Source organism: Amphiura filiformis, chromosome 10 (assembly GCF_039555335.1).
Source record: "Amphiura filiformis chromosome 10, Afil_fr2py, whole genome shotgun sequence".
Classification (NCBI taxonomy): domain Eukaryota; kingdom Metazoa; phylum Echinodermata; class Ophiuroidea; order Amphilepidida; family Amphiuridae; genus Amphiura; species Amphiura filiformis.
In genome coordinates, this window is record NC_092637.1 from 41625113 (window position 1) to 41648673 (window position 23561).

Here is a 23561-nt window from a genome sequence, read left to right on the forward strand (position 1 = left end):
AAAGGACCATTATCTCATTTTGGAAAATGTGGTGGCTCTGAAAAGAGCCGTTTGTTTTTGACACTGCGGTGACACAGGTTTACTTCTTCTTGGGTGCTGTCTTCTTTGTCTTCGTGGCAGTCTTCTTCTTAACAGGTGTTTTTTCTTTGCTGGCTTCTTTGTCGCTGCTTTCTTCGCTGGCTTTGCAGTCTTCTTTGGTGTGACTTTCTTAGCGGCTTTCTTTGTAGACTTCTTCTTCGTTGTCGTCTTCTTGACAGTCTTCTTTGTTGCTGCTGTCTTCTTTGCCTTTGCTGCCTCCTTCTTTGCCTTCAGCTTAGCTGCTTTCTTGACCTTCGCTGCCTCTCTTTTCTCCTTCTTCTTTTCGGCGGCTGCCTTCTTGCGTGCTGCTGCTTTAGCCTTAATCGCCTTTTCCTTTTCTGCGTCAGCTTTCTTGGTTCCCAGTTTGAAAGAACCACTGGCTCCCTGTCCTTTTACCTGGACCAGGCTGCCCTTGGTTACACAAGACTTCAAGGCTTTGTTGATGTGCGAGTTCAGCTTCTCAATGTCGCACTTGTAGTTTGCAGCGATGTATTTCTTGATGGCTGAAACAGACGACCCTTTCTTTTCTTTCAGAGCACCGACGGCGGCGACGACCATGTCAGGACATGGTGGATGAGCACGGGGCTTAGCGACCTTCTTGGTTTTCTGAGCAGTAGCCATGGTTGACGATATGAGTATCTTGCACGTTTTTCAACTAGTGAAACAACAGTAATAAAGTACACGCTGTTGCGATGCGACTTCTATATCATCATTGCGGACGTGCGTGAAATCGCCGGATTCGTGATCTCGTGCAGCGCCATTTTTGGTGCATTTCCCCTAAGCTGTGCTTGATGTCAAACCAAAAATGCAATTTCTACACAAATAAACCTTTCAGATTACTTTCAAATGACGGATACGTTTAGAGATAAATGTGCACAATCTTATTTTACACTTTGCGACTATGCATCGGTTTATTTTCGCTAATGACAGAACGGATTGGTCGTGCATGTATTAAAATAACACCTATGTGACCCAACATTTTCATGATGTTTGCCCTGTCAAACAAAACTGTTACATACTCCCTTCACCATAATAAAAAACACGAGTTTATTCAACCAGAGGAACTTTAAATTGTTTTCAAATCCATGCGCTATGCTGCATTTAGAGTTCCCAAAGGAGATGGTATAAAACACAACATGTATCTCCCCATCATCCCATCCGACAACTATTCTAGTATGGAACTTTTGATTTTATAAGCACAACATTGACATGTGTGTACTTTCAGAAATGTAATAGGCCTAGTATAATAAGTGATTTTTCAAATTCCATGCCGTCTTACCGCCATGTTCTACCATATTGCTATATTTATCTGTATTATTCGTTTGTTTATTTGTTTACTTGATTTTCTATTTTTCTATTTACTCTATTTTTCTATTTACTTTATGTCTATTACTTTACTAACACATTGTCATCTCTCTTTTTTGAAGTTGTGGTGGCTCTGAAAAGAGCCGTTTGAATTTTGAAGAGTTTTTCCGCTTATGCGCGCTCTCCACGGATGCGGCGTGCCAGCTGGATGTCTTTCGGCATGATGGTCACACGCTTGGCATGGATTGCACACAGGTTGGTATCTTCAAAGAGGCCAACCAAGTATGCTTCGCTTGCCTCCTGCAGGGCCATGACGGCAGAACTCTGGAAGCGCAGCTCCGTCTTGAAGTCTTGGGCGATTTCACGGACCAGCCGCTGGAACGGTAGCTTGCGGATGAGGAGCTCGGTGCTCTTCTGGTAGCGACGGATCTCACGAAGCGCCACTGTACCTGGCCTGTAACGATGTGGTTTCTTCACACCGCCGGTTGCTGGTGCTGATTTGCGAGCTGCCTTGGTGGCAAGCTGCTTGCGTGGAGCCTTTCCTCCAGTAGATTTACGTGCGGTTTGCTTTGTACGAGCCATGATTTCGTTTCAACGTATCAATGAATATTGAATAAAGTTCAGCGTAAACGAGACCCTTTATATACCGGTCGGTTTCCGGGCGAAGAGTTTGCACCTCTTCGGTCATTGGTGGGTTCACCGCGGTTCCTGATTGGACGACAGAATCGATCATCTGATTGGACAACGAGCCGCGCAGCATGCATGCACGATAGATTTGGCATTGCTATTTTATATTTTCGATAAACATGGCAGATATTTAGGCACAATTCAATATTCATGACAGAAATTAGCAAAGTTTACACCGACTTTGTGTCAACATTATTGTAAACATGATAAGTACTCAAATGTGTAAAACAATTCATCAAAGTCGCCATCTATCATATGTTCATTTCATAATTATATAACAGCCAGCACTTTATTTTTTATTAAAGAATATAATGTGCAGCAAATATAAGGATAACACAACTAGCTTATTATTTTGTCGGTTTCTGTTTCTTATCTTATGTTATGTTCAATTATTACTCTGTATTCAGTTAACTATCTATCTATTTATTAACGAATTCATTTATTTATATATTTACTTAGTTAATAAGACACAATTTCATTTCTCTTTTTGGAAGTAATGGTGGCTCTGAAAAGAGCCGTTTGTTTTTAGGGAAGCGGTAGTTTCTTGAGTTTAACCGCCGAATCCGTACAAGGTACGCCCTTGGCGTTTCAGAGCGTAGACGACGTCCATTGCTGTGACCGTCTTTCTCTTGGCATGCTCGCAATATGTAACTGCATCACGGATGACATTCTCGAGGAAGACTTTCAACACACCACGGGTCTCTTCATAGATAAGACCAGAGATACGTTTCACACCACCTCGACGGGCCAAACGGCGGATAGCTGGTTTGGTGATACCCTGGATGTTATCACGCAAGACCTTGCGATGACGTTTGGCGCCACCTTTTCCAAGTCCCTTTCCTCCTTTACCACGGCCAGACATTGTTATCGGTTGTTTGTGCTTGTTTGCTGATCAAGAACAGAATGAACTTCCGACTGCACCTCGCGCTTCATAAACCAAGCTATTGCGGACGTGAGGGAAAAACTTCACCTGTCGTAGAGGGCGAGTCGCAGAGGGCGAAACCCGATCTCAAGTGTGTCTTCGTAATATGTCCACTGAATTATAAACGAAACGAGCGTTAATACTAACAGTAATACAAGTAATGCTAATGATAGATAAAAAAAAAGAAGAAGAAGAAGAAGAAGAAGAAAAAAGAAAAAAAAATCGTCGCAGATAAATTAAATTATGACATTTGGTTTGGCTTGTTCTTCGACTTACTTGCGTCTTATATACTAAGTACGCACTTTTTCATGCTCTACATACATTGAATGATATTAACACTTACTAACAACTTGTAAAGAGCAGCGCCTACCCAAACTGAGGTGTTTCATACCCATCTTAATGTCAGATTTTGTGTCACCAACGATGTGCAATTAATTCTTTCACATATTTCACTCTATTCATCAAATTCATCTTCCAGTGTTTAAACGTTATACAATCTTTATATCAATAATATGTTTGTATTGGTCTACTGATTTTATATAGTTTTATTGAATATTTGAACTAGTTTTATTGAATAAAAGCAATGAAAGTCTTAACATATTTACAACACAATAATCATATCTCTTTTTGGAACTTGTGGTGGCTCTGAAAAGAGCCGTTTGTTTTATGCAAAGCACATTTACTTGGAGGTTGTATATTTGGTGACAGCCTTTGTGCCTTCGCTGACAGCGTGTTTGGCCAGCTCTCCAGGTAGAAGAAGGCGGACAGCGGTCTGTACCTCTCGGCTGCTGATCGTGGATTTCTTGTTGTAATTAGCTAGGCGAAGCTTCCCCGGCGATGCGCTCGAAGATGTCGTTGACGAAACTGTTCATGATGCTCATGGCACGGCTTGATATACCAGTGTCTGGATGAACCTGCTTCAACACCTTGTAGATGTAGATACCGTAGCTTTCCTTTCTGCGCCTACGTCTTTTACCAGCAACCCCGGCTGGGCGACCCCGAGCCTTTCCTGCTTTCTTCGCACCTTTACCACTTGCTTTGGGAGACATGTTTACGCACTAGAGTCAGACACTAGAATGATTGCGGAAGTTGCCGCGCGGTCGTATTTATATCGACTCGTATGCAAATTAGGGATCAAACGGATCCTGCGTAAAGGGCGGCCTATTAATTTCCCGCTTGCCTGTGTGGGGCTGATTCATATAGAACGCTTTCAAACATTTCCCAAGTTATCATTATTATTGAATTAATTTATCACAAATCTATTTTGAAGAAGATAAAAAAAAAAAAAAAAAAAAAAAAAAAAAAAAAAAAAAAAAAAAAAGAAAACTGAACGCATGCAAATTTATTAACAAAATTGCCGCAATAAAAAAAAGAAAAGAGATACATTTTCTCTCTCTCTCTTTTATTTTAAACCCGTTGTAGTTCCCATAGTGAAAAAGAGTGATTTGGTGTGAATTTGGTGTAGATTTGAAGGCAAAGATCAAGGATCAAGGACGTAGGATCAAGATCAAGGATGCGAAGAAATAGCGTTTACATAAAATTGATATTTGCCAGGTTTAATCGAATGATTTGAGAATGCAGGCACATAGAGACAAAACCCCATAACTGTTGAACTTTGCGGACACAACACTGCGCCAATGCACGGCGCAAGCTGATCAGTCGATTTCCGGGCGAGTGCAATGTGGCAGGATCCGCCCGAAGTGGTATATAAGCAGATCGGCGGATGTGTTTCGCCATTCAGTTTGATCTGACCTAGCAAGCTATACAAATCTGTTAAACATGTCTGGACGTGGTAAAGGAGGAAAAGCAAGATCTAAGGCCAAGAGCCGATCTTCAAGACCTGGACTGCAGTTTCCAGTCGGTCGTGTACACCGTTTCTTGCGCAAAGGCAACTATGCTGAGCGTGTGGGAGCTGGTGCCCCAGTTTATTTGGCTGCTGTGATGGAGTATCTGGCTGCTGAGATCCTGGAGTTGGCCGGTAATGCTGCCCGAGACAACAAGAAGACAAGAATCAACCCGCGTCACTTACAACTTGCCATCCGCAACGACGAAGAGTTGAACAAGCTACTCAGCGGTGTCACCATCGCACAAGGTGGTGTCCTCCCGAACAACCAGGCTGTACTTCTACCGAAGAAGACCACCAAGGCGAAATAGACTTCTGTCATTTTCCCCATAAACAAACAGCTCTTTTCAGAGCCACCAAAACTCCAAAAAGAGAGATGATTGTGTTGTATACAAGATATAAATAAATATTAAGATAGTAAAAGTAAGGTCTTTAATACTATAAGTAATAACTAGTCTTTATAAATAAATAAACAAACATTACTATTATATTACACGCGTCACAGTATAAAGTTAATAATGCCTATCGGTATTGTGATTTTTGTATCTAGTGTTGTTTGAACATGACTGTATCATATAGCAATTTGTGTTCAGTATGAAGAAATCAAGTATTTGCCACATAGTTGTTGTCATTTTATTTACACTCTCCTTTTTACACATTCAGCGTCCGTCATTTTAGCTACTTACAATATTTTGCAAGACGAGATGAAGCTAAACACTTTCATTTCATGTTTCCCCCTGTCCTAATAATTACATATTGTTTACATATTGACTGACATTCATTTAATCTACGTTTGTTTTTATTACTACAGTGCTTTGACACTTAAAGGACCATTATCTCATTTTGGAAAATGTGGTGGCTCTGAAAAGAGCCGTTTGTTTTTTGACACTGCGGTGACACAGGTTTACTTCTTCTTGGGTGCTGTCTTCTTTGTCTTCGTGGCAGTCTTCTTCTTAACAGGTGTTTTCTTTGCTGGCTTCTTTGTCGCTGCTTTCTTCGCTGGCTTTGCAGTCTTCTTTGGTGTGACTTTCTTAGCGGCTTTCTTTGTAGACTTCTTCTTCGTTGTCGTCTTCTTGACAGTCTTCTTTGTTGCTGCTGTCTTCTTTGCCTTTGCTGCCTCCTTCTTTGCCTTCAGCTTAGCTGCTTTCTTGACCTTCGCTGCCTCTCTTTTCTCCTTCTTCTTTTCGGCGGCTGCCTTCTTGCGTGCTGCTGCTTTAGCCTTAATCGCCTTTTCCTTTTCTGCGTCAGCTTTCTTGGTTCCCAGTTTGAAAGAACCACTGGCTCCCTGTCCTTTTACCTCGACCAGGCTGCCCTTGGTTACACAAGACTTCAAGGCTTTGTTGATGTGCGAGTTCAGCTTCTCAATGTCGCACTTGTAGTTTGCAGCGATGTATTTCTTGATGGCTGAAACAGACGACCCTTTCTTTTCTTTCAGAGCACCGACGGCGGCGACGACCATGTCAGGACATGGTGGATGAGCACAGGGCTTAGCGACCTTCTTGGTTTTCTGAGCAGTAGCCATGGTTGACGATATGAGTATCTTGCACGTTTTTCAACTAGTGAAACAACAGTAATAAAGTACACGCTGTTGCGATGCGACTTCTATATCATCATTGCGGACGTGCGTGAAATCGCCGGATTCGTGATCTCGTGCAGCGCCATTTTTGGTGCATTTCCCCTAAGCTGTGCTTGATGTCAAACCAAAAATGCAATTTCTACACAAATAAACCTTTCAGATTACTTTCAAATGACGGATACGTTTAGAGATAAATGTGCACAATCTTATTTTACACTTTGCGACTATGCATCGGTTTATTTTCGCTAATGACAGAACGGATTGGTCGTGCATGTATTAAAATAACACCTATGTGACCCAACATTTTCATGATGTTTGCCCTGTCAAACAAAACTGTTACATACTCCCTTCACCATAATAAAAAACACGAGTTTATTCAACCAGAGGAACTTTAAATTGTTTTTCAAATCCATGCGCTATGCTGCATTTAGAGTTCCCAAAGGAGATGGTATAAAACACAACATGTATCTCCCCATCATCCCATCCGACAACTATTCTAGTATGGAACTTTTGATTTTATAAGCACAACATTGACATGTGTGTACTTTCAGAAATGTAATAGGCCTAGTATAATAAGTGATTTTTCAAATTCCATGCCGTCTTACCGCCATGTTCTACCATATTGCTATATTTATCTGTATTATTCGTTTGTTTATTTGTTTACTTGATTTTCTATTTTTCTATTTACTCTATTTTTCTATTTACTTTATGTCTATTACTTTACTAACACATTGTCATCTCTCTTTTTTGAAGTTGTGGTGGCTCTGAAAAGAGCCGTTTGAATTTTGAAGAGTTTTTCCGCTTATGCGCGCTCTCCACGGATGCGGCGTGCCAGCTGGATGTCTTTCGGCATGATGGTCACACGCTTGGCATGGATTGCACACAGGTTGGTATCTTCAAAGAGGCCAACCAAGTATGCTTCGCTTGCCTCCTGCAGGGCCATGACGGCAGAACTCTGGAAGCGCAGCCCCGTCTTGAAGTCTTGGGCGATTTCACGGACCAGCCGCTGGAACGGTAGCTTGCGGATGAGGAGCTCGGTGCTCTTCTGGTAGCGACGGATCTCACGAAGCGCCACTGTACCTGGCCTGTAACGATGTGGTTTCTTCACACCGCCGGTTGCTGGTGCTGATTTGCGAGCTGCCTTGGTGGCAAGCTGCTTGCGTGGAGCCTTTCCTCCAGTAGATTTACGTGCGGTTTGCTTTGTACGAGCCATGATTTCGTTCAACGTATCAATGAATATTGAATAAAGTTCAGCGTAAACGAGACCCTTTATATACCGGTCGGTTTCCGGGCGAAGAGTTTGCACCTCTTCGGTCATTGGTGGGTTCACCGCGGTTCCTGATTGGACGACAGAATCGATCATCTGATTGGACAACGAGCCGCGCAGCATGCATGCACGATAGATTTGGCATTGCTATTTTATATTTTCGATAAACATGGCAGATATTTAGGCACAATTCAATATTCATGACAGAAATTAGCAAAGTTTACACCGACTTTGTGTCAACATTATTGTAAACATGATAAGTACTCAAATGTGTAAAACAATTCATCAAAGTCGCCATCTATCATATGTTCATTTCATAATTATATAACAGCCAGCACTTTTTTTTATTAAAGAATATAATGTGCAGCAAATATAAGGATAACACAACTAGCTTATTATTTTGTCGGTTTCTGTTTCTTATCTTATGTTATGTTCAATTATTACTCTGTATTCAGTTAGTTAACTATCTATCTATTTATTAACGAATTCATTTATTTATATATTTACTTAGTTAATAAGACACAATTTCATTTCTCTTTTTGGAAGTAATGGTGGCTCTGAAAAGAGCCGTTTGTTTTTAGGGAAGCGGTAGTTTCTTGAGTTTAACCGCCGAATCCGTACAAGGTACGCCCTTGGCGTTTCAGAGCGTAGACGACGTCCATTGCTGTGACCGTCTTTCTCTTGGCATGCTCGCAATATGTAACTGCATCACGGATGACATTCTCGAGGAAGACTTTCAACACACCACGGGTCTCTTCATAGATAAGACCAGAGATACGTTTCACACCACCTCGACGGGCCAAACGGCGGATAGCTGGTTTGGTGATACCCTGGATGTTATCACGCAAGACCTTGCGATGACGTTTGGCGCCACCTTTTCCAAGTCCCTTTCCTCCTTTACCACGGCCAGACATTGTTATCGGTTGTTTGTGCTTGTTTGCTGATCAAGAACAGAATGAACTTCCGACTGCACCTCGCGCTTCATAAACCAAGCTATTGCGGACGTAAGTGAAAAACTTCACCTGTCGTAGAGGGCGAGTCGCAGAGGGCGAAACCCGATCTCAAGTGTGTCTTCGTAATATGTCCACTGAATTATAAACGAAACGAGAATTAATACTAACAGTAATACAAGTAATGCTAATGATAGATAAAAAAAGAAGAAGAAGAAGAAGAAGAAGAAGAAGAAAAAAAATCGTCGCAGATAAATTAAATTATGACATTTGGTTTGGCTTGTTCTTCGACTTACTTGCGTCTTATATACTAAGTACGCACTTTTTCATGCTCTATCTACATACATTGAATGATATTAACACTTACTAACAAATTGTAAAGAGCAGCGCCTACCCAAACTGAGGTGTTTCATACCCATCTTAATGTCAGATTTTGTGTCACCAACGATGTGCAATTAATTCTTTCACATATTTCACTCTATTCATCAAATTCATCTTCCAGTGTTTAAACGTTATACAATCTTTATATCAATAATATGTTTGTATTGGTCTACTGATTTTATATAGTTTTATTGAATATTTGAACTAGTTTTATTGAATAAAAGCAATGAAAGTCTTAACATATTTACAACACAATAATCATATCTCTTTTTGGAACTTGTGGTGGCTCTGAAAAGAGCCGTTTGTTTTTATGCAAAGCACATTTACTTGGAGGTTGTATATTTGGTGACAGCCTTTGTGCCTTCGCTGACAGCGTGTTTGGCCAGCTCTCCAGGTAGAAGAAGGCGGACAGCGGTCTGTACCTCTCGGCTGCTGATCGTGGATTTCTTGTTGTAATTAGCTAGGCGAAGCTTCCCCGGCGATGCGCTCGAAGATGTCGTTGACGAAACTGTTCATGATGCTCATGGCACGGCTTGATATACCAGTGTCTGGATGAACCTGCTTCAACACCTTGTAGATGTAGATACCGTAGCTTTCCTTTCTGCGCCTACGTCTTTTACCAGCAACCCCGGCTGGGCTGGGCGACCCCGAGCCTTTCCTGCTTTCTTCGCACCTTTACCACTTGCTTTGGGAGACATGTTTACGCACTAGAGTCAGACACTAGAATGATTGCGGAAGTTGCCGCGCGGTCGTATTTATATCGACTCGTATGCAAATTAGGGAACCAAAAACGGATCCTGCGTAAAGGGCGGCCTATTAATTTCCCGCTTGCCTGTGTGGGGCTGATTCATATAGAACGCTTTCAAACATTTCCCAAGTTATCATTATTATTGAATTAATTTATCACAAATCTATTTTGAAGAAGATAAAAAAAAAAAAAAAAAAAAAAAACAAAAAAAAAAAAAAAAAAAAAAAGAAAACTGAACGCATGCAAATTTATTAACAAAATTGCCGCAATAAAAAAAAGAAAAGAGATACATTTTTTTCTCTCTCTCTCTTTTATTTTAAACCCGTTGTAGTTCCCATAGTGACAAAGAGTGATTTGGTGTGAATTTGGTGTAGATTTGAAGGCAAAGATCAAGGAAGGACGTAGGATCAAGATCAAGGATGCGAAGAAATAGCGTTTACATAAAATTGATATTTGCCAGGTTTAATCGAATGATTTGAGAATGCAGGCACATAGAGACAAAACCCCATAACTGTTGAACTTTGCGGACACAACACTGCGCCGAATGCACGGCGCAAGCTGATTGGGCGATTTCCGGGCGAGTGCAATGTGGCAGGATCCGCCCGAAGTGGTATATAAGCAGATCGGCGGATGTGTTTCGCCATTCAGTTTGATCTGACCTAGCAAGCTATACAAATCTGTTAAACATGTCTGGACGTGGTAAAGGAGGAAAAGCAAGATCTAAGGCCAAGAGCCGATCTTCAAGAGCTGGACTGCAGTTTCCAGTCGGTCGTGTACACCGTTTCTTGCGCAAAGGCAACTATGCTGAGCGTGTGGGAGCTGGTGCCCCAGTTTATTTGGCTGCTGTGATGGAGTATCTGGCTGCTGAGATCCTGGAGTTGGCCGGTAATGCTGCCCGAGACAACAAGAAGACAAGAATCAACCCGCGTCACTTACAACTTGCCATCCGCAACGACGAAGAGTTGAACAAGCTACTCAGCGGTGTCACCATCGCACAAGGTGGTGTCCTCCCGAACATCCAGGCTGTACTTCTACCGAAGAAGACCACCAAGGCGAAATAGACTTCTGTCATTTTCCCCATAAACAAACGGCTCTTTTCAGAGCCACCAAAACTCCCAAAAAGAGAGATGATTGTGTTGTATACAAGATATAAATAAATATTAAGATAGTAAAAGTAAGGTCTTTAATACTATAAGTAATAACTAGTCTTTATAAATAAATAAACAAACATTACTATTATATTACACGCGTCACAGTATAAAGTTAATAATGCCTATCGGTATTGTGATTTTTGTATCTAGTGTTGTTTGAACATGACTGTATCATATAGCAATTTGTGTTCAGTATGAAGAAATCAAGTATTTGCCACATAGTTGTTGTCATTTTATTTACACTCTCCTTTTTACACATTCAGCGTCCGTCATTTTAGCTACTTACAATATTTTGCAAGACAGAATGAAGCTAAACACTTTCATTTCATTTTTCCCCTGTCCTAATAATTACATATTGTTTACATATTGACTGACATTCATTTAATCTACGTTTGTTTTTATTACTACAGTGCTTTGACACTTAAGGACCATTATCTCATTTTGGAAAATGTGGTGGCTCTGAAAAGAGCCGTTTGTTTTGACACTGCGGTGACACAGGTTTACTTCTTCTTGGGTGCTGTCTTCTTTGTCTTCGTGGCAGTCTTCTTCTTAACAGGTGTTTTCTTTGCTGGCTTCTTTGTCGCTGCTTTCTTCGCTGGCTTTGCAGTCTTCTTTGGTGTGACTTTCTTAGCGGCTTTCTTTGTAGACTTCTTCTTCGTTGTCGTCTTCTTGACAGTCTTCTTTGTTGCTGCTGTCTTCTTTGCCTTTGCTGCCTCCTTCTTTGCCTTCAGCTTAGCTGCTTTCTTGACCTTCGCTGCCTCTCTTTTCTCCTTCTTCTTTTCGGCGGCTGCCTTCTTGCGTGCTGCTGCTTTAGCCTTAATCGCCTTTTCCTTTTCTGCGTCAGCTTTCTTGGTTCCCAGTTTGAAAGAACCACTGGCTCCCTGTCCTTTTACCTGGACCAGGCTGCCCTTGGTTACACAAGACTTCAAGGCTTTGTTGATGTGCGAGTTCAGCTTCTCAATGTCGCACTTGTAGTTTGCAGCGATGTATTTCTTGATGGCTGAAACAGACGACCCTTTCTTTTCTTTCAGAGCACCGACGGCGGCGACGACCATGTCAGGACATGGTGGATGAGCACGGGGCTTAGCGACCTTCTTGGTTTTCTGAGCAGTAGCCATGGTTGACGATATGAGTATCTTGCACGTTTTTTTCAACTAGTGAAACAACAGTAATAAAGTACACGCTGTTGCGATGCGACTTCTATATCATCATTGCGGACGTGCGTGAAATCGCCGGATTCGTGATCTCGTGCAGCGCCATTTTTGGTGCATTTCCCCTAAGCTGTGCTTGATGTCAAGCCAAAAATGCAATTTCTACACAAATAAACCTTTCAGATTACTTTCAAATGACGGATACGTTTAGAGATAAATGTGCACAATCTTATTTTACACTTTGCGACTATGCATCGGTTTATTTTCGCTAATGACAGAACGGATTGGTCGTGCATGTATTAAAATAACACCTATGTGACCCAACATTTTCATGATGTTTGCCCTGTCAAACAAAACTGTTACATACTCCCTTCACCATAATAAAAAACACGAGTTTATTCAACCAGAGGAACTTTAAATTGTTTTCAAATCCATGCGCTATGCTGCATTTAGAGTTCCCAAAGGAGATGGTATAAAACACAACATGTATCTCCCCATCATCCCATCCGACAACTATTCTAGTATGGAACTTTTGATTTTATAAGCACAACATTGACATGTGTGTACTTTCAGAAATGTAATAGGCCTTATAATAAGTGATTTTTCAAATTCCATGCCGTCTTACCGCCATGTTCTACCATATTGCTATATTTATCTGTATTATTCGTTTGTTTATTTGTTTACTTGATTTTCTATTTTTCTATTTACTCTATTTTTCTATTTACTTTATGTCTATTACTTTACTAACACATTGTCATCTCTCTTTTTTGAAGTTGTGGTGGCTCTGAAAAGAGCCGTTTGCATTTTGAAGAGTTTTTCCGCTTATGCGCGCTCTCCACGGATGCGGCGTGCCAGCTGGATGTCTTTCGGCATGATGGTCACACGCTTGGCATGGATTGCACACAGGTTGGTATCTTCAAAGAGGCCAACCAAGTATGCTTCGCTTGCCTCCTGCAGGGCCATGACGGCAGAACTCTGGAAGCGCAGCTCCGTCTTGAAGTCTTGGGCGATTTCACGGACCAGCCGCTGGAACGGTAGCTTGCGGATGAGGAGCTCGGTGCTCTTCTGGTAGCGACGGATCTCACGAAGCGCCACTGTACCTGGCCTGTAACGATGTGGTTTCTTCACACCGCCGGTTGCTGGTGCTGATTTGCGAGCTGCCTTGGTGGCAAGCTGCTTGCGTGGAGCCTTTCCTCCAGTAGATTTACGTGCGGTTTGCTTTGTACGAGCCATGATTTCGTTTCAACGTATCAATGAATATTGAATAAAGTTCAGCGTAAACGAGACCCTTTATATACCGGTCGGTTTCCGGGCGAAGAGTTTGCACCTCTTCGGTCATTGGTGGGTTCACCGCGGTTCCTGATTGGACGACAGAATCGATCATCTGATTGGACAACGAGCCGCGCAGCATGCATGCACGATAGATTTGGCATTGCTATTTTATATTTTCGATAAACATGGCAGATATTTAGGCACAATTCAATATTCATGACAGAAATTAGCAAAGTTTACACCGACTTTGTGTCAACATTATTGTAAACATGATAAGTACTCAAATGTGTAAAACAATTCATCAAAGTCGCCATCTATCATCATATGTTCATTTCATAATTATATAACAGCCAGCACTTTATTTTTTATTAAAGAATATAATGTGCAGCAAATATAAGGATAACACAACTAGCTTATTATTTTGTCGGTTTCTGTTTCTTATCTTATGTTATGTTCAATTATTACTCTGTATTCAGTTAACTATCTATCTATTTATTAACGAATTCATTTATTTATATATTTACTTAGTTAATAAGACACAATTTCATTTCTCTTTTTGGAAGTAATGGTGGCTCTGAAAAGAGCCGTTTGTTTTTAGGGAAGCGGTAGTTTCTTGAGTTTAACCGCCGAATCCGTACAAGGTACGCCCTTGGCGTTTCAGAGCGTAGACGACGTCCATTGCTGTGACCGTCTTTCTCTTGGCATGCTCGCAATATGTAACTGCATCACGGATGACATTCTCGAGGAAGACTTTCAACACACCACGGGTCTCTTCATAGATAAGACCAGAGATACGTTTCACACCACCTCGACGGGCCAACGGCGGATAGCTGGTTTGGTGATACCCTGGATGTTATCACGCAAGACCTTGCGATGACGTTTGGCGCCACCTTTTCCAAGTCCCTTTCCTCCTTTACCACGGCCAGACATTGTTATCGGTTGTTTGTGCTTGTTTGCTGATCAAGAACAGAATGAACTTCCGACTGCACCTCGCGCTTCATAAACCAAGCTATTGCGGACGAAAGTGAAAAACTTCACCTGTCGTAGAGGGCGAGTCGCAGAGGGCGAAACCCGATCTCAAGTGTGTCTTCGTAATATGTCCACTGAATTATAAACGAAACGAGAATTAATACTAACAGTAATACAAGTAATGCTAATGATAGATAAAAAAAGAAGAAGAAGAAGAAGAAGAAGAGAAAAAAATCGTCGCAGATAAATTAAATTATGACATTTGGTTTGGCTTGTTCTTCGACTTACTTGCGTCTTATATACTAAGTACGCACTTTTTCATGCTCTATCTACATACATTGAATGAATGATAAACACTTACTAACAACTTGTAAAGAGCAGCGCCTACCCAAACTGAGGTGTTTCATACCCATCTTAATGTCAGATTTTGTGTCACCAACGATGTGCAATTAATTCTTTCACATATTTCACTCTATTCATCAAATTCATCTTCCAGTGTTTAAACGTTATACAATCTTTATATCAATAATATGTTTGTATTGGTCTACTGATTTTATATAGTTTTATTGAATATTTGAACTAGTTTTATTGAATAAAAGCAATGAAAGTCTTAACATATTTACAACACAATAATCATATCTCTTTTTGGAACTTGTGGTGGCTCTGAAAAGAGCCGTTTGTTTTATGCAAAGCACATTTACTTGGAGGTTGTATATTTGGTGACAGCCTTTGTGCCTTCGCTGACAGCGTGTTTGGCCAGCTCTCCAGGTAGAAGAAGGCGGACAGCGGTCTGTACCTCTCGGCTGCTGATCGTGGATTTCTTGTTGTAATTAGCTAGGCGAAGCTTCCCCGGCGATGCGCTCGAAGATGTCGTTGACGAAACTGTTCATGATGCTCATGGCACGGCTTGATATACCAGTGTCTGGATGAACCTGCTTCAACACCTTGTAGATGTAGATACCGTAGCTTTCCTTTCTGCGCCTACGTCTTTTACCAGCAACCCCGGCTGGGCGACCCCGAGCCTTTCCTGCTTTCTTCGCACCTTTACCACTTGCTTTGGGAGACATGTTTACGCACTAGAGTCAGACACTAGAATGATTGCGGAAGTTGCCGCGCGGTCGTATTTATATCGACTCGTATGCAAATTAGGGATCCAAAAACGGATCCTGCGTAAAGGGCGGCCTATTAATTTCCCGCTTGCCTGTGTGGGGCTGATTCATATAGAACGCTTTCAAACATTTCCCAAGTTATCATTATTATTGAATTAATTTATCACAAATCTATTTTGAAGAAGAAAAAAAAAAAAAAAAAAAAAAAAAAAAAAAAAAAAAAAAAAAAAAAAAAAAAAAAAAAAAACTGAACGCATGCAAATTTATTAACAAAATTGCCGCAAAAAAAAAAAGAAAAGAGATACATTTTCTTCTCTCTCTCTCTCTTTTATTTTAAACCCGTTGTAGTTCCCATAGTGACAAAGAGTGATTTGGTGTGAATTTGGTGTAGATTTGAAGGCAAAGATCAAGGATCAAGGACGTAGGATCAAGATCAAGGATGCGAAGAAATAGCGTTTACATAAAATTGATATTTGCCAGGTTTAATCGAATGATTTGAGAATGCAGGCACATAGAGACAAAACCCATAACTGTTGAACTTTGCGGACACAACACTGCGCCGAATGCACGGCGCAAGCTGATTGGTCGATTTCCGGGCGAGTGCAATGTGGCAGGATCCGCCCGAAGTGGTATATAAGCAGATCGGCGGATGTGTTTCGCCATTCAGTTTGATCTGACCTAGCAAGCTATACAAATCTGTTAAACATGTCTGGACGTGGTAAAGGAGGAAAAGCAAGATCTAAGGCCAAGAGCCGATCTTCAAGAGCTGGACTGCAGTTTCCAGTCGGTCGTGTACACCGTTTCTTGCGCAAAGGCAACTATGCTGAGCGTGTGGGAGCTGGTGCCCCAGTTTATTTGGCTGCTGTGATGGAGTATCTGGCTGCTGAGATCCTGGAGTTGGCCGGTAATGCTGCCCGAGACAACAAGAAGACAAGAATCAACCCGCGTCACTTACAACTTGCCATCCGCAACGACGAAGAGTTGAACAAGCTACTCAGCGGTGTCACCATCGCACAAGGTGGTGTCCTCCCGGCTGTACTTCTACCGAAGAAGACCACCAAGGCGAAATAGACTTCTGTCATTTTCTCCCATAAACAAACAGCTCTTTTCAGAGCCACCAAAACTCCCAAAAAGAGAGATGATTGTGTTGTATACAAGATATAAATAAATATTAAGATAGTAAAAGTAAGGTCTTTAATACTATAAGTAATAACTAGTCTTTATAAATAAATAAACAAACATTACTATTATATTACACGCGTCACAGTAAAATAAAGTTAATAATGCCTATCGGTATTGTGATTTTTGTATCTAGTGTTGTTTGAACATGACTGTATCATATAGCAATTTGTGTTCAGTATGAAGAAATCAAGTATTTGCCACATAGTTGTTGTCATTTTATTTACACTCTCCTTTTTACACATTCAGCGTCCGTCATTTTAGCTACTTACAATATTTTGCAAGACGAATGAAGCTAAACACTTTCATTTCATTTTTCCCCCTGTCCTAATAATTACATATTGTTTACATATTGACTGACATTCATTTAATCTACGTTTGTTTTTATTACTACAGTGCTTTGACACTTAAGGACCATTATCTCATTTTGGAAAATGTGGTGGCTCTGAAAAGAGCCGTTTGTTTTGACACTGCGGTGACACAGGTTTACTTCTTCTTGGGTGCTGTCTTCTTTGTCTTCGTGGCAGTCTTCTTCTTAACAGGTGTTTTCTTTGCTGGCTTCTTTGTCGCTGCTTTCTTCGCTGGCTTTGCAGTCTTCTTTGGTGTGACTTTCTTAGCGGCTTTCTTTGTAGACTTCTTCTTCGTTGTCGTCTTCTTGACAGTCTTCTTTGTTGCTGCTGTCTTCTTTGCCTTTGCTGCCTCCTTCTTTGCCTTCAGCTTAGCTGCTTTCTTGACCTTCGCTGCCTCTCTTTTCTCCTTCTTCTTTTCGGCGGCTGCCTTCTTGCGTGCTGCTGCTTTAGCCTTAATCGCCTTTTCCTTTTCTGCGTCAGCTTTCTTGGTTCCCAGTTTGAAAGAACCACTGGCTCCCTGTCCTTTTACCTGGACCAGGCTGCCCTTGGTTACACAAGACTTCAAGGCTTTGTTGATGTGCGAGTTCAGCTTCTCAATGTCGCACTTGTAGTTTGCAGCGATGTATTTCTTGATGGCTGAAACAGACGACCCTTTCTTTTCTTTCAGAGCACCGACGGCGGCGACGACCATGTCAGGACATGGTGGATGAGCACGGGGCTTAGCGACCTTCTTGGTTTTCTGAGCAGTAGCCATGGTTGACGATATGAGTATCTTGCACGTTTTCAACTAGTGAAACAACAGTAATAAAGTACACGCTGTTGCGATGCGACTTCTATATCATCATTGCGGACGTGCGTGAAATCGCCGGATTCGTGATCTCGTGCAGCGCCATTTTGGTGCATTTCCCCAAGCTGTGCTTGATGTCAAGCCAAAAATGCAATTTCTACACAAATAAACCTTTCAGATTACTTTCAAATGACGGATACGTTTAGAGATAAATGTGCACAATCTTATTTTACACTTTGCGACTATGCATCGGTTTATTTTCGCTAATGACAGAACGGATTGGTCGTGCATGTATTAAAATAACACCTATGTGACCCAACATTTTCATGATGTTTGCCCTGTCAAACAAAACTGTTACATACTCCCTTCACCATAATAAAAAACACGAGTTTATTCAACCAGAGGAACTTTAAATTGTTTTCAAATCCATGCGCTATGCTGCATTTAGAGTTCCCAAAGGAGATGGTATAAAACACAACATGTATCTCCCCATCATCCCATCCGACAACTATTCTAGTATGGAACTTTTGATTTTATAAGCACAACATTGACATGTGTGTACTTTCAGAAATGTAATAGGCCTAGTATAATAAGTGATTTTTCAAATTCCATGCCGTCTTACCGCCATGTTCTACCATATTGCTATATTTATCTGTATTATTCGTTTGTTTATTTGTTTACTTGATTTTCTATTTTCTATTTACTCTATTTTTCTATTTACTTTATGTCTATTACTTTACTAACACATTGTCATCTCTCTTTTTTGAAGTTGTGGTGGCTCTGAAAAGAGCCGTTTGATTTTGAAGAGTTTTTCCGCTTATGCGCGCTCTCCACGGATGCGGCGTGCCAGCTGGATGTCTTTCGGCATGATGGTCACACGCTTGGCATGGATTGCACACAGGTTGGTATCTTCAAAGAGGCCAACCAAGTATGCTTCGCTTGCCTCCTGCAGGGCCATGACGGCAGAACTCTGGAAGCGCAGCTCCGTCTTGAAGTCTTGGGCGATTTCACGGACCAGCCGCTGGAACGGTAGCTTGCGGATGAGGAGCTCGGTGCTCTTCTGGTAGCGACGGATCTCACGAAGCGCCACTGTACCTGGCCTGTAACGATGTGGTTTCTTCACACCGCCGGTTGCTGGTGCTGATTTGCGAGCTGCCTTGGTGGCAAGCTGCTTGCGTGGAGCCTTTCCTCCAGTAGATTTACGTGCGGTTTGCTTTGTACGAGCCATGATTTCGTTTCAACGTATCAATGAATATTGAATAAAGTTCAGCGTAAACGAGACCCTTTATATACCGGTCGGTTTCCGGGCGAAGAGTTTGCACCTCTTCGGTCATTGGTGGGTTCACCGCGGTTCCTGATTGGACGACAGAATCGATCATCTGATTGGACAACGAGCCGCGCAGCATGCATGCACGATAGATTTGGCATTGCTATTTTATATTTTCGATAAACATGGCAGATATTTAGGCACAATTCAATATTCATGACAGAAATTAGCAAAGTTTACACCGACTTTGTGTCAACATTATTGTAAACATGATAAGTACTCAAATGTGTAAAACAATTCATCAAAGTCGCCATCTATCATATGTTCATTTCATAATTATATAACAGCCAGCACTTTATTTTTTATTAAAGAATATAATGTGCAGCAAATATAAGGATAACACAACTAGCTTATTATTTTGTCGGTTTCTGTTTCTTATCTTATGTTATGTTCAATTATTACTCTGTATTCAGTTAACTATCTATCTATTTATTAACGAATTCATTTATTTATATATTTACTTAGTTAATAAGACACAATTTCATTTCTCTTTTTGGAAGTAATGGTGGCTCTGAAAAGAGCCGTTTGTTTTTAGGGAAGCGGTAGTTTCTTGAGTTTAACCGCCGAATCCGTACAAGGTACGCCCTTGGCGTTTCAGAGCGTAGACGACGTCCATTGCTGTGACCGTCTTTCTCTTGGCATGCTCGCAATATGTAACTGCATCACGGATGACATTCTCGAGGAAGACTTTCAACACACCACGGGTCTCTTCATAGATAAGACCAGAGATACGTTTCACACCACCTCGACGGGCCAAACGGCGGATAGCTGGTTTGGTGATACCCTGGATGTTATCACGCAAGACCTTGCGATGACGTTTGGCGCCACCTTTTCCAAGTCCCTTTCCTCCTTTACCACGGCCAGACATTGTTATCGGTTGTTTGTGCTTGTTTGCTGATCAAGAACAGAATGAACTTCCGACTGCACCTCGCGCTTCATAAACCAAGCTATTGCGGAAGAAAGAGAAAAACTTCACCTGTCGTAGAGGGCGAGTCGCAGAGGGCGAAACCCGATCTCAAGTGTGTCTTCGTAATATGTCCACTGAATTATAAACGAAACGAGAATTAATACTAACAGTAATACAAGTAATGCTAATGATAGATAGATAAAAAAAAAAGAAGAAGAAGAAGAAGAAAAAAAAAAAAAAAAAAAATCGTCGCAGATAAATTAAATTATGACATTTGGTTTGGCTTGTTCTTCGACTTACTTGCGTCTTATATACTAAGTACGCACTTTTTCATGCTCTATCTACATACATTGAATGATATTAACACTTACTAACAACTTGTAAAGAGCAGCGCCTACCCAAACTGAGGTGTTTCATACCCATCTTAATGTCAGATTTTGTGTCACCAACGATGTGCAATTAATTCTTTCACATATTTCACTCTATTCATCAAATTCATCTTCCAGTGTTTAAACGTTATACAATCTTTATATCAATAATATGTTTGTATTGGTCTACTGATTTTATATAGTTTTATTGAATATTTGAACTAGTTTTATTGAATAAAAGCAATGAAAGTCTTAACATATTTACAACACAATAATCATATCTCTTTTTGGAACTTGTGGTGGCTCTGAAAAGAGCCGTTTGTTTTATGCAAAGCACATTTACTTGGAGGTTGTATATTTGGTGACAGCCTTTGTGCCTTCGCTGACAGCGTGTTTGGCCAGCTCTCCAGGTAGAAGAAGGCGGACAGCGGTCTGTACCTCTCGGCTGCTGATCGTGGATTTCTTGTTGTAATTAGCTGGGCGAAGCTTCCCCGGCGATGCGCTCGAAGATGTCGTTGACGAAACTGTTCATGATGCTCATGGCACGGCTTGATATACCAGTGTCTGGATGAACCTGCTTCAACACCTTGTAGATGTAGATACCGTAGCTTTCCTTTCTGCGCCTACGTCTTTTACCAGCAACCCCGGCTGGGCGACCCCGAGCCTTTCCTGCTTTCTTCGCACCTTTACCACTTGCTTTGGGAGACATGTTTACGCACTAGAGTCAGACACTAGAATGATTGCGGAAGTTGCCGCGCGGTCGTATTTATATCGACTCGTATGCAAATTAGGGATCCAAAAACGGATCCTGCGTAAAGGGCGGCCTATTAATTTCCCGCTTGCCTGTGTGGGGCTGTGTGGGGCTGATTCATATAGAACGCTTTCAAACATTTCCCAAGTTATCATTATTATTGAATTAATTTATCACAAATCTATTTTGAAGAAGATAAAAAAAAAAAAAAAAAAAAAAAAAAAAAAAAAAAAAAAAAAAAAAAAAAAAAAAAACTGAACGCATGCAAATTTATTAACAAAATTGCCGCAATAAAAAAAAGAAAAAAAAAAAGAGATACATTTCTCTCTCTCTCTCTTTTATTTTAAACCCGTTGTAGTTCCCATAGTGACAAAGAGTGATTTGGTGTGAATTTGGTGTAGATTTGAAGGCAAAGATCAAGGATCAAGGACGTAGGATCAAGATCAAGGATGCGAAGAAATAGCGTTTACATAAAATTGATATTTGCCAGGTTTAATCGAATGATTTGAGAATGCAGGCACATAGAGACAAAACCCATAACTGTTGAACTTTGCGGACACAACACTGCGAATGACGGCGCAACTGATTGGGCGCTTTTCCGGGCGAGTGCAATGTGGCAGGATCCGCCCGAAGTGGTATATAAGCAGATCGGCGGATGTGTTTCGCCATTCAGTTTGATCTGACCTAGCAAGCTATACAAATCTGTTAAACATGTCTGGACGTGGTAAAGGAGGAAAAGCAAGATCTAAGGCCAAGAGCCGATCTTCAAGAGCTTGACTGCAGTTTCCAGTCGGTCGTGTACACCGTTTCTTGCGCAAAGGCAACTATGCTGAGCGTGTGGGAGCTGGTGCCCCAGTTTATTTGGCTGCTGTGATGGAGTATCTGGCTGCTGAGATCCTGGAGTTGGCCGGTAATGCTGCCCGAGACAACAAGAAGACAAGAATCAACCCGCGTCACTTACAACTTGCCATCCGCAACGACGAAGAGTTGAACAAGCTACTCAGCGGTGTCACCATCGCACAAGGTGGTGTCCTCCCGAACATCCAGGCTGTACTTCTACCGAAGAAGACCACCAAGGCGAAATAGACTTCTGTCATTTTCCCCCATAAACAAACGGCTCTTTTCAGAGCCACCAAAACGCCCAAAAAGAGAGATGATTGTGTTGTATACAAGATATAAATAAATATTAAGATAGTAAAAGTAAGGTCTTTAATACTATAAGTAATAACTAGTCTTTATAAATAAATAAACAAACATTACTATTATATTACACGCGTCACAGTATAAAGTTAATAATGCCTATCGGTATTGTGATTTTTGTATCTAGTGTTGTTTGAACATGACTGTATCATATAGCAATTTGTGTTCAGTATGAAGAAATCAAGTATTTGCCACATAGTTGTTGTCATTTTATTTACACTCTCCTTTTTACACATTCAGCGTCCGTCATTTTAGCTACTTACAATATTTTGCAAGACGAATGAAGCTAAACACTTTCATTTCATTTTTCCCCCTGTCCTAATAATTACATATTGTTTACATATTGACTGACATTCATTTAATCTACGTTTGTTTTTATTACTACAGTGCTTTGACACTTAAAGGACCATTATCTCATTTTGGAAAATGTGGTGGCTCTGAAAAAGAGCCGTTTGTTTTGACAACACTGCGGTGACACAGGTTTACTTCTTCTTGGGTGCTGTCTTCTTTGTCTTCGTGGCAGTCTTCTTCTTAACAGGTGTTTTCTTTGCTGGCTTCTTTGTCGCTGCTTTCTTCGCTGGCTTTGCAGTCTTCTTTGGTGTGACTTTCTTAGCGGCTTTCTTTGTAGACTTCTTCTTCGTTGTCGTCTTCTTGACAGTCTTCTTTGTTGCTGCTGTCTTCTTTGCCTTTGCTGCCTCCTTCTTTGCCTTCAGCTTAGCTGCTTTCTTGACCTTCGCTGCCTCTCTTTTCTCCTTCTTCTTTTCGGCGGCTGCCTTCTTGCGTGCTGCTGCTTTAGCCTTAATCGCCTTTTCCTTTTCTGCGTCAGCTTTCTTGGTTCCCAGTTTGAAAGAACCACTGGCTCCCTGTCCTTTTACCTGGACCAGGCTGCCCTTGGTTACACAAGACTTCAAGGCTTTGTTGATGTGCGAGTTCAGCTTCTCAATGTCGCACTTGTAGTTTGCAGCGATGTATTTCTTGATGGCTGAAACAGACGACCCTTTCTTTTCTTTCAGAGCACCGACGGCGGCGACGACCATGTCAGGACATGGTGGATGAGCACGGGGCTTAGCGACCTTCTTGGTTTTCTGAGCAGTAGCCATGGTTGACGATATGAGTATCTTGCACGTTTTTCAACTAGTGAAACAACAGTAATAAAGTACACGCTGTTGCGATGCGACTTCTATATCATCATTGCGGACGTGCGTGAAATCGCCGGATTCGTGATCTCGTGCAGCGCCATTTTTGGTGCATTTCCCCTCTAGCTGTGCTTGATGTCAAGCCAA

At 41.4% G+C, this 23561-nt stretch overlaps 14 protein-coding genes and 6 pseudogenes across 14 annotated transcripts in view; 4 read left to right on the forward strand and 16 right to left on the reverse strand.

The window, feature by feature from the left end:
- The window catches only part of LOC140161883 (uncharacterized), a 1328-nt gene extending 543 nt beyond the window's left edge, over positions 1–785 (reverse strand). The window contains exon 1 of the mRNA XM_072185179.1: positions 84–785. Coding sequence (XP_072041280.1) covers positions 84–699 — 616 coding nt within the window. The 5' untranslated portion in view covers positions 700–785. The remainder of the gene's footprint in view (positions 1–83) is intronic.
- A 118-nt stretch (positions 786–903) lies between these two features.
- Positions 904–2050, reverse strand: LOC140162240 (histone H3, embryonic). Its single transcript, XM_072185493.1, has one exon. The coding sequence runs from the start codon at positions 1963–1965 to the stop codon at positions 1555–1557; it is 411 nt and encodes a 136-aa protein (XP_072041594.1). The 5' UTR covers positions 1966–2050; the 3' UTR covers positions 904–1554.
- A 241-nt stretch (positions 2051–2291) lies between these two features.
- LOC140162241 (histone H4) lies at positions 2292–2984 on the reverse strand. The gene has a single exon (XM_072185494.1). It carries the CDS (start codon positions 2930–2932, stop codon positions 2621–2623), a length of 312 nt encoding a protein of 103 aa, XP_072041595.1. The 5' UTR covers positions 2933–2984; the 3' UTR covers positions 2292–2620.
- A 676-nt stretch (positions 2985–3660) lies between these two features.
- On the reverse strand, positions 3661–4087 carry LOC140162242 (late histone H2B.2.1-like; annotated as a pseudogene).
- Positions 4088–4676: 589 nt separating this feature from the next.
- Positions 4677–5146, forward strand: LOC140162244 (histone H2A-like). Its single transcript, XM_072185495.1, has one exon. The coding sequence runs from the start codon at positions 4772–4774 to the stop codon at positions 5144–5146; it is 375 nt and encodes a 124-aa protein (XP_072041596.1). The 5' UTR covers positions 4677–4771.
- Positions 5147–6818: 1672 nt separating this feature from the next.
- LOC140162245 (histone H3-like) lies at positions 6819–7627 on the reverse strand. The gene has a single exon (XM_072185496.1). It carries the CDS (start codon positions 7622–7624, stop codon positions 7214–7216), a length of 411 nt encoding a protein of 136 aa, XP_072041597.1. The 5' UTR covers positions 7625–7627; the 3' UTR covers positions 6819–7213.
- A 521-nt stretch (positions 7628–8148) lies between these two features.
- On the reverse strand, positions 8149–8643 carry LOC140162246 (histone H4). Its single transcript, XM_072185497.1, has one exon. The coding sequence runs from the start codon at positions 8590–8592 to the stop codon at positions 8281–8283; it is 312 nt and encodes a 103-aa protein (XP_072041598.1). The 5' UTR covers positions 8593–8643; the 3' UTR covers positions 8149–8280.
- Positions 8644–9013: 370 nt separating this feature from the next.
- LOC140162247 (late histone H2B.L4-like) lies at positions 9014–9721 on the reverse strand (annotated as a pseudogene).
- A 631-nt stretch (positions 9722–10352) lies between these two features.
- LOC140162248 (histone H2A-like) lies at positions 10353–11198 on the forward strand. The gene has a single exon (XM_072185499.1). It carries the CDS (start codon positions 10444–10446, stop codon positions 10816–10818), a length of 375 nt encoding a protein of 124 aa, XP_072041600.1. The 5' UTR covers positions 10353–10443; the 3' UTR covers positions 10819–11198.
- Positions 11199–11390: 192 nt separating this feature from the next.
- On the reverse strand, positions 11391–12050 carry LOC140162249 (uncharacterized). Its single transcript, XM_072185500.1, has one exon. The coding sequence runs from the start codon at positions 12024–12026 to the stop codon at positions 11409–11411; it is 618 nt and encodes a 205-aa protein (XP_072041601.1). The 5' UTR covers positions 12027–12050; the 3' UTR covers positions 11391–11408.
- An 819-nt stretch (positions 12051–12869) lies between these two features.
- LOC140162250 (histone H3, embryonic) lies at positions 12870–13602 on the reverse strand. The gene has a single exon (XM_072185501.1). The coding sequence runs from the start codon at positions 13290–13292 to the stop codon at positions 12882–12884; it is 411 nt and encodes a 136-aa protein (XP_072041602.1). The 5' UTR covers positions 13293–13602; the 3' UTR covers positions 12870–12881.
- A 60-nt stretch (positions 13603–13662) lies between these two features.
- On the reverse strand, positions 13663–14296 carry LOC140162251 (histone H4-like; annotated as a pseudogene).
- A 690-nt stretch (positions 14297–14986) lies between these two features.
- On the reverse strand, positions 14987–15424 carry LOC140162252 (late histone H2B.2.1-like; annotated as a pseudogene).
- A 543-nt stretch (positions 15425–15967) lies between these two features.
- On the forward strand, positions 15968–16480 carry LOC140162253 (histone H2A-like). Its single transcript, XM_072185502.1, has one exon. The coding sequence runs from the start codon at positions 16115–16117 to the stop codon at positions 16478–16480; it is 366 nt and encodes a 121-aa protein (XP_072041603.1). The 5' UTR covers positions 15968–16114.
- A 576-nt stretch (positions 16481–17056) lies between these two features.
- Positions 17057–17716, reverse strand: LOC140162255 (uncharacterized). Its single transcript, XM_072185504.1, has one exon. It carries the CDS (start codon positions 17690–17692, stop codon positions 17075–17077), a length of 618 nt encoding a protein of 205 aa, XP_072041605.1. The 5' UTR covers positions 17693–17716; the 3' UTR covers positions 17057–17074.
- An 814-nt stretch (positions 17717–18530) lies between these two features.
- Positions 18531–19038, reverse strand: LOC140162256 (histone H3, embryonic). Its single transcript, XM_072185505.1, has one exon. The coding sequence runs from the start codon at positions 18951–18953 to the stop codon at positions 18543–18545; it is 411 nt and encodes a 136-aa protein (XP_072041606.1). The 5' UTR covers positions 18954–19038; the 3' UTR covers positions 18531–18542.
- Positions 19039–19275: 237 nt separating this feature from the next.
- LOC140162257 (histone H4) lies at positions 19276–19971 on the reverse strand. The gene has a single exon (XM_072185506.1). It carries the CDS (start codon positions 19918–19920, stop codon positions 19609–19611), a length of 312 nt encoding a protein of 103 aa, XP_072041607.1. The 5' UTR covers positions 19921–19971; the 3' UTR covers positions 19276–19608.
- Positions 19972–20655: 684 nt separating this feature from the next.
- On the reverse strand, positions 20656–21083 carry LOC140162258 (late histone H2B.2.1-like; annotated as a pseudogene).
- Positions 21084–21702: 619 nt separating this feature from the next.
- On the forward strand, positions 21703–22210 carry LOC140162259 (histone H2A-like; annotated as a pseudogene).
- Positions 22211–22749: 539 nt separating this feature from the next.
- Positions 22750–23468, reverse strand: LOC140162260 (uncharacterized). Its single transcript, XM_072185508.1, has one exon. It carries the CDS (start codon positions 23376–23378, stop codon positions 22761–22763), a length of 618 nt encoding a protein of 205 aa, XP_072041609.1. The 5' UTR covers positions 23379–23468; the 3' UTR covers positions 22750–22760.
- Positions 23469–23561: the final 93 nt, after the last annotated feature.